Source organism: Centruroides sculpturatus, unplaced genomic scaffold (assembly GCF_000671375.1).
Source record: "Centruroides sculpturatus isolate CEXI.00-Female unplaced genomic scaffold, Cexi_2.0 scaffold2036, whole genome shotgun sequence".
Lineage (NCBI taxonomy): Eukaryota > Metazoa > Arthropoda > Arachnida > Scorpiones > Buthidae > Centruroides > Centruroides sculpturatus.
Window position 1 is genome coordinate 1,565 of NW_019386257.1, and position 13,832 is coordinate 15,396.

Sequence of the window (13,832 nt, forward strand, 5' to 3'; positions counted from 1 at the left end):
ACCGACGACAGATCCGACAATTCTGATAAAATATCCGCTCGCATATTATTAAAGATTGTAAGCAGCGAATTTTTAAGCACACGTATGGAATATTCTACAATATTTTCTACAAAACAATTAAAAAAAAAAAAGTAAAAAGGAACATTATTCTGACTCAAAACTGTGCACTTAAGCACAAAATTCGTTTTTCTAGCTGTACAGCAACCTGTACAATGGAATATATATATATATATATATATTTTTTTTTAAAAGAGTATTTAATGTAGGGATGAGATGGGCAGGAACTAATATTTGGTAAAATTTGGCCCTCGCAAAATGGCATCCCTAATGAATTTGCAAACGATGCTGTCGGGCTTAGTGTTTAGTATTTGCAAAGTCAGTGACAAAATGCAAGTTTTGCATATTTTTTTCTAATCATTTGCGCCTCTTGGGCTATTCTAAAAAAAGGCTTTGATGCCCTGAGACCTTCACTAAGAAATTCAAAAATGTTTTTTATTTTATTTTTCCTCCTAATACACTCACATCACATACAAGTAATACTAAACTGAGAATTCTAGACTGCAGATCATTTAAAAATGTAAAATTACATTTATTACTGCTTGAAAAATCTGCTACCAGGTAATTCTGTGTAGTAGTAGTAGTAGTAGTATAGTAGTATTATTAGTACTAATTGGATACTTTTAAATATTTAACATCAGTAAAATGATGATTATTCAACTATTAATATGAAAGTACTAGAATTATTTTGAGCACATCAGTTGTTACTGTGCAAGAGCTAAGAAATATTGGCTATATTTAATCTACTTTTCCCATCCTAAACTATTTTTTTAAACCCTGTCCAAATGGGAGAAAAATGTTCTGTACAGTAACATATACATCTTTGAGCTATATTGATATTCCTTAATAGGAACTTATGAAAGAACGGACAAAAAACTCGGACAGAAAAAGGTAAATATAAAACAATCACGTTACATATATATATAAATGTCTTTAGAAAAAAAAATTGAACATTTTATTTTTCAGGTTGTTTTAACAACCAAAGAAAGATTTGTTTAATATAACAGGTAAAGGATTTATCTTGTATATTTTAATATTAAAGATTTAATATATACGAGAGAAAAATATCGTCGACAAACTGCGTTAAAAAGAGGGGACCGCTCGTAGCTGCCAAATGATTGTACTTCAACTTCAGATGTCGAATTGGAAATATAATGTGCTTGTAACTAGATAAATCGTCTTGAGCTTTATTTAAAAAAAGCAGAATAAACTGATATATACTTGATATAATATCTTATAAATCGCTATAATATCGTAATGGGATATAATCTTAAAAATTATTTTAAAACAAATTCAATCCAGTAATTGAGAAAAATCTGGATTTCTAGAATTATGAAAATGCGAATCGTGAATTTGTGAATGAGAAGTATGAGAGGGAGGGGGTTGTTTTTCAGATTCCGACTGCTGATTACTTAATAAATGATGGGACATAGAATTAGATGCAAATAGTGACAATTGTGATAATGGATTAGTATGTTGTGACATAACATTATAGGAACTTAAACCAGAATGTGGCTGAAAAGACTCGTAATGTCTCGCAGCTGCGTGTGGCAACCACCTTGTAGCACCAGGTACGGGTGTCGGAGGTGCAGAATAAAATGGACGAGAATCCGATTCTGAAGTGGAGAGCGGAATCGAAGTGTTCGACAGTGGTGCGGGACTGGGAATACGAGTATGATGAGCATTAGTGGCATGCATATGTACTTGCGACAAAGCTTCTAAAGAGAGATGATTAGTTTGTTGAGAAATGTGGGCCTGTTGTGATTTATGGAGAGAGGATGGAGGGGTTAAATCACCACCAGGAGAAGGGCTAGAAATGTCTGACTGATGAGGTGACATATTATGATGCGGTGGAGTTAAATGAGGCTTGCAGTCCAACTGTGACTCCACATTATATGATAACGAAAGACCACTTCTTGAATTTGGTATGTCTAATGGTAATTTGATTGCAGACTTTGGGGGAGTGTCAGAATGAATAGGAGAAGACTGTCTAGTGGATGGATGAGTGTTAAATGAAGAAAAGCGGGAAGATGCTTGAGACGTATGTAAATTTTCAGAGGAACGCTTTGAGGAACTACGAGATCCGTATGATCTTCTGGATGGCAGCTGACCTGTATGTCGTTGCATGTGTGTTTTTAGATTACCTTTTTGTGAAAATGTCTTACCACAAAGAGTGCAAGGAAATCTGTCATCTTTATTGTGCGTTCTCATGTGGGTTTGCATATTACCCTTCTGGGAAAAACATTTCCCACAGACACCACAAGCAAATGGCTTCTCCTTAGTGTGAACACTTCTCACGTGGGTTTTCAAATTACCTTTCTGTGTGAATCGCTTACCGCAAGTATCACAACCAAAGTCTTTTTCGCCAGTATGAATTTTCATATGAGTATCTACATTTCCTTTTTGAGTGAAACATTTACCACATACTTGACATGAATAAGGTTTTTCACCCGTATGAATCATCATATGGGTTTTCAAATTACCTTTCTGGGTGAAGTACTTCTGACATACCTGACAGGGAAACTGTTTTGTTGAAGGTGGTCGATTGCGTTGGATTCCCGAAGAGTTAGTTGTAACGGACTGCGGCGATCTTTCCGAAAGACTCGGAATTATACTCATCGGTTTTCTTTCTTGAGGAGTCGATGTACTAATGGAAGTACTAACGGGCGTATTATTGTTAGAAGTACAGTCCGTTCTGAGATTGTTACACAGAGTAAAATACTGTTGACAAATATCACATGGATAAGGTTTGTCCTTTGAATCTGGATGGGGACATTTCTGAGAGACGTTATCACTTAAACTTGACATTTTCTCAATGTAACTAGAAGCTGCTGCTAGCTGTGAGATTCCTGTTCGAAAATGTAGAGGATTCTTTTTCAGAAATAAGTCAGTCAAGCTTGCCTGATAGCCAGGTGGCCAGCTTTTCTGACTCAGCGACGAGGATGTAACCCAAGGATATGTTCCGTTCTGCATGATTACAATATGTAAATCACAAAAAGTGATTTCACAGAAGAATCTTCTAAAAATTTCTTGAAATTTTTTCTATAGTATTCATGACTCAAATGTGTGTAATATAGGCCAAGGAAGATATTTTTGTTTCCTGTTTACCTGTGTAAATAGTAAAATAATTTTTATGATTATTTATTTGATCATCATCATCATCAATCCATTATTTCTATGGATAAAAAATAGATTCCATTAAAAACAGGATGTTGCTTTAGTTCTATAACTACATGTTTGAAATACAAAAGTTAATTAATTTATAGATATTTTCTTCTGGTTTAGGCTTTAATATATATCAAACATCATACTGCAAGACTGAAACAACCTTGTTTAAACAGTTTTGTACTGTCAATAACATCCTCTTTTTAGAACTATTTTTTATTTTTTGAATAATTAAACCCCAAAATTTTTTAAACACTTTATTTATAGAAGTAGAGCAAGTGTCATTTTACCATAAGTGCTCCTAAGGGATTGTATCCATATATTTTTTAAAAACCTCAATTACTTGGGATGTAAATCTGGTAATTATACTAAACAGGGAGTCTGGATAGGATATTGGCAAAGGTCATGAAGTTATTGTTTAGTTACTGAATCTTGTGACTAAATAACAAAGACAATTGTCTACTTATATTATTAAAGATAATAAGTAAATTTCAAAAACATGATTCATTATTCTAAAGATATATCAGTTTATTACAATCATGCACTTTTGGTAAATTGATTTTGCTCCACCCGATATATTACGTGTTTTTAATAATAGAAATATATCACAAAATTGTATTAGTTGTCATTGATTTGATTTTAAAACTTAACTTCAATATATTGTTATATTTAAAGTAGCATAGCAAATATTTGAAATTTATGAAACAGATACATTTCATTTAATTCAACAGATATTAAAAGTTGTTATTTACTTTATATGAAAGGAATCCAGGGGAAGAAGCATTAGATTATACATTAAAAAACAGTAAGTATGAATTCTGAAAAACTGATATCTTATAAAAAGATCAGCAATGAAAATAATTTAACTGCAAATTTCTCATTGATATCAGTCTACATGCAGTTAATTTACAGTATCATCTTCAGAAGTAATATACCATCTCCACTGATCCTTACACTTTTGGAAATTTTCTTCATTGAGATCTGTCAGTACATCATTAACACAAACTCACGATAAAAAGTTACAATTTTTATGTTTCTATTGCATTTTCATTAAGTTTTACAGAAAATTTAATAGTATGATAATCAATATTCTCATGTTCCACTTGGGACAGGGTCAATGCACTGTTAATCATTTCAAAAATACTCAGAATATAAATAACAATGCAAGTTGCAACAAGTCTAGCTGTGTTAGAGAATGATCAAATGATAGACTACAGGACATTTACAAATTCTGTATATAAACATTTACATACATCTGAAATAATGTACATTTGGTTTTTTAACTATAAAATGTTTCATTTTAACATAGCTTCATTAATTAAGCAGTCTTATATGTGAGACTAGGGGTAAGAGGATGAAGTAGAAAATGATGAGAATCAGTTGGAAGAAATCACTCGATGCAGTCTACTTTACTTAAACATTTATTAGATGGCACAAAAATTTTTACAAGATGTCACTTAGTTGAATAAACCATAATATTTGTGGTTATATGCACTATCATCATGGAGAGAGAGAGTTCACAAAGTTTGATACCTTAATCATGGGAGGAACACAAAGTTCTTGGTACAGCTAGTCTTCAAAGTGTGTCTGATAGTCCTCAGTGTAAAGGTAGGTGAAATACTCGGTGATCCCAGCGGCAAGATGAGGCACAGACACTAATCCGAAGACTGGAGGAACAGGCAACGACTGCTAGAATAGACCATTCCTTGGTATATTAAAGCAGCAAATACCTTGAAAGCGTCAAAAGATCACAGGAAATGTGTCACTTCTGACACTGAGAAAGCATAAGTTGAAACTCTCTCGGGCCAGAAAATCGACATACACTAGCTGCTGATGAAGTTATCCTGGAGTTGTTTCCCTTTCCCATTCGATTCTCACAGGAGCATGTTTCATTGTAATAAACTGTCTTTTCTATCACTACAGACAGCACAGTATGTGTGCCTTCTCTCAAGTTTCATGATGAAATGGGTCTTCTGTTTAGCCTTTCCTCTTATCTGTAGTTGAAGGTCTCCCCATTCTCTTCCATTCCTGTTTCACACATTGCCTGCCAGCTGCCTGATCAATTTTTTTTAATTGGGGACAAACTTTCCCCATTTTTTTTTGTATCAAGGGAATACAATATGTAGCTGTTTACTACAGACACTTCAATTAGCCAAAAAAATAGCTTTCTCCACCACTTCAGAGACTTCCTTGCAAATGGATAGTTGGAAATATAATGGTTTGCTCTGTCTACAACATCAATATTAGTAGTATAATCACATATTATAGATTTTTAAAAATTGACAGCTTGTCCAAACTATGAAAAAAAATGAAGTTGAGTTGTACTGTACATTACAGTATGTACTGTACTGTAATGTACACAATTTATACTACACATTGTAACAACTTGCTTGCTTTGAAAGCAAGAAATGTAATTTTGTCATCTTTTTGATAGCACACTTATCCATTTCTTTTGGTTTCTTCATTTCATTTGGTAGACCCTTTGTGTTGGTCGTAACTGTGCCTGTGAGATGAAAGCTTTTATACAGGACTTAAGAAAAACAATCAGTAAATACACCTACTTATCATTGGAAGCAACATCTTTATAAGACACAGCATAATCCTACTTGTTAATGGGAGAAGGTCTGGTTGCACTTCTCAAAGTATGGAAGAATAGCAAAAACCTATGTTTCTGCTATTCTTCCATACTGCCAACACACAAATTCACAAGCCCCATTTTGTGAGTTTCTTACGGTTGTACCACTTGAATTGTATTTGGTCTTTGCCATCATAAAAGCACTGTAGGGTTCAATGTCTTGAGAAGGAACAAAACATTCACAATATTTGTTAAATATATTGATGACAACAGTTTTGCACTTTACTGCTACCTAACTGTGTATACCTTGAGTTTGTTGTGGAGAAGATGGTGATAAATGTAAGCACCAATAGAGCTGGAGAAATCTGACAAGAAAAATGTCTTTGAAGAATGAGACTTTATCCAACCAGTTCTCAGAGGAGTACAATTTTTTTTATCACGTTTAGTCCCATATTCAATAGCTCACCAACCAAGTTTTCATTTCTTCCAATCATTCCAAACTGAGTAATTTTTCAGTAGAGTCGCTTCTTACATTTTTTCTTTGAAAGTTTGTTTCATTCACAATTTATACTACTAAATCATCATGCCACTTCCAGTTGTATTACACAAATTCATTATTTGGTGACCTATTACACTATGGACCACCGGACCACCACTATTTGTCACTATAAACCAAAAACATTCAAAATCATTTTTAATTTTCTGTGTATAGCTTCCACTTGGACAAACCACCTTCTTCTTCAACAACACTTTCAGAAATAATACTTGCTTCATTACTAGACGAATCACTGACATCATGTGTAGTTGTATTTTGGTCTCTGCCTTCATCACTAAATTCGTTTTTACCACTAGAATCCTTGTAAACCTTCAAGAAAATCACTTATTCCCTGGTCACTCAAACTGGTATTTTTGTGCACTGCCATAATCTTAATTTGAGCAGCTAATACAATGCACATTATAAAACAACCCTATAGAATATGATACATAACCNTTTTTTTTTATTTTCTAAGAACGCAATTAAAATTCCCTAATTAAAAATTATGCCTTTAAGATGCGCATTATAAAGTGAATTTCTTTTTTCCCCTAATTAGAGTCGGCATTTCGGATAAGTGCCGTCTGGAGGAAATCGTGAAGTGCATCTTAAATCGAAGGATTTTGACCCGTTTTTTTTTTTCGAGGAAAAAATAAAACGCTAAACTTTCGCGTTAAAAGGGGATAATAATAATAAAAGCTCTGACGGATGAACTACGACCTTGAAAAGCGACGTTTCCTCCCCTCGTGGCGTTTATCGATATTCCGGTCAATTTCCTCTCTAACTTGTATTTACTCGATTTTTTCCCCCGTGTATAATTAGAAGACGATGCGGAAAACCGTGCCGAATGTATCTAAAAGTGTCTAATTTTAGTAATTTAACAAGAAAACCGCACGAGGAAGGAGGAGGAGGAGAAAGTAAAGTTTTTGGTTGAAAGTTCTCCTTAATGAAAAGCAACATCCGTCCGTTATCTGACATTGATAAATCTCCCGGACTAAGCTCCATACTAATAATGAGGAGGGGGGAGAAAAAACTATCTTTACGAAGTTTTATCCAACACTGCCGAAGGAGGATTTAGAGTTCCTATACACCGACGGATGAACAAACCAGAAGCGAAAGGAATTCTCTTTTTATTTATTTTTTTCTCCTTCCTTCTTTCCTCCCTCCTCCTCCTCCTCCTTTTTTTTTCTTTTCGTGCTGTACAGGACAGTAATTATGATTCACTTGACTGCAGGCAGCGGCTGGAAGATCGCGCTGTCTCTGACAAGAATGATTGATTACTTGAAAAGATCACGAGGTCTAGCAATGACCCTCCAACATGGAAAATGTTCTAACATCCATCTCTACCATTTATCTTTTTGCATTTTTAAAAATTACAATCGCTTAACTTCCAAAAAAAAACAATATGGCCACATTATTATTAATTTTTAAATCAAAATAATTAAGTTGTTAAGTAACTTACATCATCTTTAATTAGCTTTAATAATGTTTTGTTGTATACTTTTTTTTTTAAATTGTGTTGAAAGCTATAACTTTGAATAAGACATTAAATGATGATGATGATAATGATGGAAAAACTGGATTAATTTTAATTAATGGAAATTAATTTATATATTGTTAAAATTAAATGGCTAATCATCTTTATTGTTGTTTTAAATTTTTTTAAGGTTAAAAAAGTGTTTAATTTGAATGAAGTTTGGATTTAAATAAATTTTAATTACTTTAATTTATTTTTTTAATTATAATTACATGTAAAATGAGTTAATTAAAAGTTTGAACTTAATTATAAATGGCAACAATTCTAGAATTAATTTATTAATGAATAAATACTGATATGTTTAATGATACTTAATTATAATAATTAACTAATAATTTAAATTCCTCGAATTATTATTATACTTAGTAATGTACTTAAAAATTATAAAATATAATCTTTATTTTACTTTATTATTAATATATAAATCCTAAGTTTTAATTACAATAATTAATTCTGTAATGTACATAATTTTAATAGTAATTTAAAGGATTTTAAATTATTATTAAATTACATCATTATTGTACAGTCAACCCCCCTATAACACTGTTGATAATTCCATTTTATATGAATTCCATGTTATACAAGTCACTTAGATTTTATAAATGTGTGTGCCAGGCTGTGAATGGCTCACGTATTTATAAAATCTAAGTGACTCGTACATGGAATTCATATAAAACGGAATTATCAACAGTGTTATAGGGGGGGTCAACTGTAATTAATTACTATTGAAATCACAACTCTAATTATTTAATTTAAGTATGTTATAATTATAGTTAATTATTAATTAATAATATGGATTCTAAATCTAATTATAAGCTTAAACTATTTATTCGGAGAATTTTAATGATTTTATTATTATTATTATTATTCTAAATTAATTTCTAAAAACTAAGGAATTAAATTAAAATGAAGACGACAAACTCCAAGGAATCAATGATGGTTTATTTATAAAAGTTGTAATCTGTGATCTTTTTCTTTCATAAGGATCATTTGTGAAAATGTACAATTTGTTTACAATTAAGAGCAGAAAAATGAATATTTTTTTCAAACTTTCTACATTACAAAATGCTTTGTTTAACAATTTTTTTTTTTTTGATACNACTGTAAATACAGTACATACTTGTAAATGTATATATTTTAATGTGATTTTATGTGCTTTAAACGCTTTTCTAGTGATATTACGACTTCAATATTTGTGGCGGACAGACGTAAAGTCGAATAAAATGAGTTAAACTTGATTTTTATTTTTCCATATACTTTTTTGACAAACGACGTATAATCGGGAACGACGTAACTCGAAACGACGTAAGTCGAGGTATACCTGTATTAGTGCATGCAATCTTAACCAAAATATCTTTCTCAGATTGCTTCACACAGGCAGTTGAGTAAATTTATCAATATTAATCAAGAGAGGAATAGAAAATGCACAAAGAAACAAAAAATTCTATGATATAATCAACATAGAACATGTACAATGAAAATGACTAAAGTACTAATTTTGCTTAGTTTGTTTGATTTTATAAATGATTTGCAAGCTTTGAACCCATCAAACAGCATTTTCTTGATCTTAAATTTTGCAGATAGACAAATAAATAATCTGCAACATTTAAAACTTCACAAGTTTCAAATTGAGTTTTACAGATTATACTCAGAAAATTATGGTAGATGATAATTTTAAAAATTTGATGTTGCCTGATTGGTAACATAATAATAATAAAATGGCAGTTGTATTATCAAAATGTTTTCTATTAACTTTTATTCAACAACAGGTAAAATCTACTTAGTTTATAACAATATCTGTGACTATAAACCTTCAAGAAAATCACTTATTCCCTGGTCACTCAAACTGGTATTTTTGTGCACTGCCATAACCTTAATTTGAGCAGCTAATACAATGCACATTATAAAACAACCCTATAGAATATGATACATAACCACAGTCAATCAGAATTTACAAGAAGTACAAGTAGTTTCTTACTAGCTCAACAGATGGCAGTGCTGGTAGTTAGTGAACATTGCTTGGTGTTAGGCTNGCACTTACCATATACTCATGTATATAACCTGTGACAGCATCTAACTCGTAGGAAATTGCTAAAAAAATTTTCACATAATCCATCCCATTTGTATATCCTGTTGCTTACTGAAGCAGTCACTTCTCCATGGATGGTCAATGAAAGCATTTTCAGAAAAATGTTTGAGACAAAATTATCTTATTTTTTGCATTTAATCCAAATCAAATTTTTAAAATAGATATTTTGATATTTTTTAATTTAGATCTCCAGCTTGGATAGCCACACACTTTTTTAAAAAAAGAGTGTACAGGTGATCTGTGTCACCTTTTTAGCAAGTTATTGCTATATTTTTCCTAAAACAGAACTTTACTTTTAGTCACTATACATGCATACCAGAAGTAAATTAGAAAAAAAAGCATTGCTTACTTCACTTAATGCAACTGATTAGTTATCATTATCAGTATAGGGCAGGGGTGCGAATCTTTTTGAGCCCTCGTGCCATATAGTAAGCATACTTAGCTTTAAACATGTTTATGCAAGCCAAAGTTTTAGACTTCGAATAATGTTATTCTAATCAAAGCACACTCGTTTAATTTATTTAAGTGTATAAAAGTTGATTGAAAAAGGATGATAAACCGAAAGGGTGAGTGAAAATACAGATGATAAATTGAAATCGTACGATGCATTACATGTCACTTTGGACACGTGTCATAGATTCGCCACCTCTGATATAGAGGAATCATAAGTAGAATATGCTTACTGTGATCACTTAAATTATTTATAAAGACAAAAGTTAAAATAAAAATNCTTAATTTGAGCAGCTAATACAATGCACATTATAAAACAACCCTATAGAATATGATACATAACCACAGTCAATCAGAATTTACAAGAAGTACAAGTAGTTTCTTACTAGCTCAACAGATGGCAGTGCTGGTAGTTAGTGAACATTGCTTGGTGTTAGGCTGGAAATGACATTTTACATTGTCTAGCACTGCAAATGGTTAAGAACTGACATCTTGTTACTTTCAATATACTCTAATACCAAAATTATAAATAAAAATCTCTTTGTAGACTGCACTACTCAAAAAAACCTTATAAATTGCAGCCAAATTTATTAGCAGTTTCAAACGTTTTCGGTCATCTTTAATGACCTTTATCAAGAACAAACAAAAATCGAATGTTGAGTGATTTGTATTAACGATAAATGTGTTTTGGAACATTTTTTAAAAAACCTTTAATGCGCAATCTCATGCCAATAGCTTATCATTATAAGTGGGAATAAAATAAAATTAAAGAAATGATAAGATACATCAACAAATACATAGATGAAAATAAAATAAAAAAATACAACCATAAAAGTAAAGCAAAAACATTAATGCATTTGTAGCCAGATTGCACACTTAATATGCATGCTTTTCTAAATGTTGTCTCACTAGTTACTGTCACTTTGCTAAAGTTCTTTCCTGTTGGAACTTTACACTTGATCTCCATGCTGCCAATATCTTACTTGCTTCTCTAAAGTTGATTGCTTGCCCTTGACTGGTTTTGTAAATATGCCAAGCCTCTGCATTGTCTGAGGTGTTTATTGTCGTGAATTTTTTGTATCAAACTTGCTTTATCCTATTCCACTATAACTTCTGGAGGGTCTGCTAAAATGTATGTTGCTAGTGCTGTGTCTGGCTGCTCATTTCTTATGTTTCTTTTATGCTCCGTCAGTCTTTCTTTAAGCGATCTCCTTGTAGCTCCAATGTAAAACAGCTCTTTCTGCCGCCTTTTATCTGTTATTGGAATTCTATATACTCCAGGAAGAAGGTTCAGGTCAACTTCATCTTTGTCTGCTCTTTACATTTGATAAACTGTTGGATTCCTTTTGTAAATTATTTTTTGTTTGTTGCTGCTCCAATTCTTTTGTAGACATTGCTTAGCGGGGCCCTGTATTCCATCACTGTATACTCCTCTACTTTATTTCTTATATTCAGCTCTCTGCTGCCTGTTTTTGTTTTGCTGGTATAATTTGTTGTTTATTTATTGGTATAATTATATTGTTTTGCTGTTATTGTTTTGCTGGCCTTAATATTAACCCCAAATTGCCCTGCTAGGTTTTTGATATATTGCAGCTCATCATTTCTATCTTGCATTTTGCAAGATAGAAATGAAGAGCTGGGAGATACTCAAAGCCTACAGTTGTCAGAAAAGTGTGAAAAACAACAGGCATAGTATTGTTTTAAGGAAATACTGGGTCAGTGTCCTTCCTGCTAAAGGGTGTGTGGTACCTGCGTATTTTGAAAATGGACATTGATATAAGTAAAATGATCATAGGAGCCATAATTGAGGGAAACTTCATTTGAACTTTGGCCTGTCTTTTTCTTATTTCTGTTTTTATAATCACAAGGGTATATCCAATGTTGCCTATGTCTTTTTTGTTTTGTTTTTAAATACTTTCACAATCTATGAGATCCGTGTTGATGTATGTGCGTCTGAAATAAAGCTGACTACTTGTGCTTTGTGAAAAGCAGTGCTTATCTGACCCCAACTGCAATACTGTGAATAAAAAAAAAAATGTCCGTGCATTTTCATGCTCGTCTGACGCTCGCCTTAATGCTCATAAATTTTTCCTTTGGATCAAAATTTAACTTTTATTCCTGGTTAGAGCACACTAAAAGGTTAGATCAACAAATCAGCATATAAATTACTTGACTTTTTCATGGATAAGATGTAAACCAACTTTCACTTTTGCAGCTTATATACGAAAATCTTGGCTGTAGGCTGCTCACATGTTACTGCTGTTTTAATAAAACCAAAGTCTTGAAACAACTTACAAATTTAGTATCAAATTCTCACACTTAGGACCGAGTAATCCTTCATGAACATTAAAAATGGAACTCTAATTATTCATGAGCATGGTGATCAGTATATATGTTCTTAAAACAATTCTAGCAATAGCAGACACCTTCCATCAATTAGTCTGTTAAATCGAGGAACCACTGTACTATAAAATTTTCATTGTATACAGACTTCTGAGTGACAAATATATATTAAAATTTAAAACTAACTACATTTTTTTTTAACCACAATTTTAACAGTTATTATATATTTATTTTACTCGTTCATCATTGTTTCTTATCTGGACAGTATCAGGGGTCACCCTGGCTTTTTTATAGCAAATGCTAATCCATGTGCCAAACACATTATTATTATTTTCCAACCAGAAATGAAAAGACAACCAACACTACATAGGGAAAAAAAGCAGAAAAAAAGGAAAAAGAGTTTTTATGAGTTTCTCAAGCAACTTTATTTTTATATATTAACAGTAAAATTTTATCGGACCAACATCAATTCATGTTCTTTGATAGTCTTTTTCACTAAGTGACTTTATTCACCTTGTAATTGCTTTTATCATCTAGCAATTGGAATGGCAAATAGTCACACAGCAGTCTGCAAAAAACAATTTTTGCAAATTGCAAATTTCATAACAGGTGATGTGATCCCAGAATATTATGGAACGACACTTAAAACTCCCATAACTCAGACTTGTTCACTGAATGACAATTCAAAAACATAATAAATAATGCATCATTTTGAAGACAAGGAATTCAAACTTCTGAATTAAAATATGAAACTATCAGTGGCAAACAAAAACTAAAATCTGTTAGGTCACACATGTGAAGAATCCAATAAATAAAGTACAGGTAACCCCTGTATAACATGGCACTTCTATAGCACGGATTCACTCTAACACGGTTCGGGAATTGGTACCATCCCCCGTATAACACGGTACTTTTATAGCACAGATTTACTCTGACACGGTTCGAGAATTGGGTAAAACCCTCGTACAACAGGAAATGTAATAAATTTTTACATACTTAAGTAATAATAGTTCACGAAAATTATTATTTTCGTGAACTATTATTACTTAAGTATGTAAATTTTCTCTTCTCGCCTTCTGTCGAT

At 32.1% G+C, this 13,832-nt stretch overlaps 1 protein-coding gene across 1 annotated transcript in view; it reads right to left on the reverse strand.

The window, feature by feature from the left end:
- Window positions 1-248: 248 nt before the first annotated feature.
- Window positions 249-13,832, reverse strand: part of LOC111614289 (zinc finger protein 585B-like) — a 33,817-nt gene continuing 20,233 nt past the window's right edge. The window contains exon 2 of the mRNA XM_023355663.1: window positions 249-3,165. Coding sequence (XP_023211431.1) covers window positions 1,351-3,030 — 1,680 coding nt within the window. The 5' untranslated portion in view covers window positions 3,031-3,165 and the 3' untranslated portion in view covers window positions 249-1,350. The remainder of the gene's footprint in view (window positions 3,166-13,832) is intronic.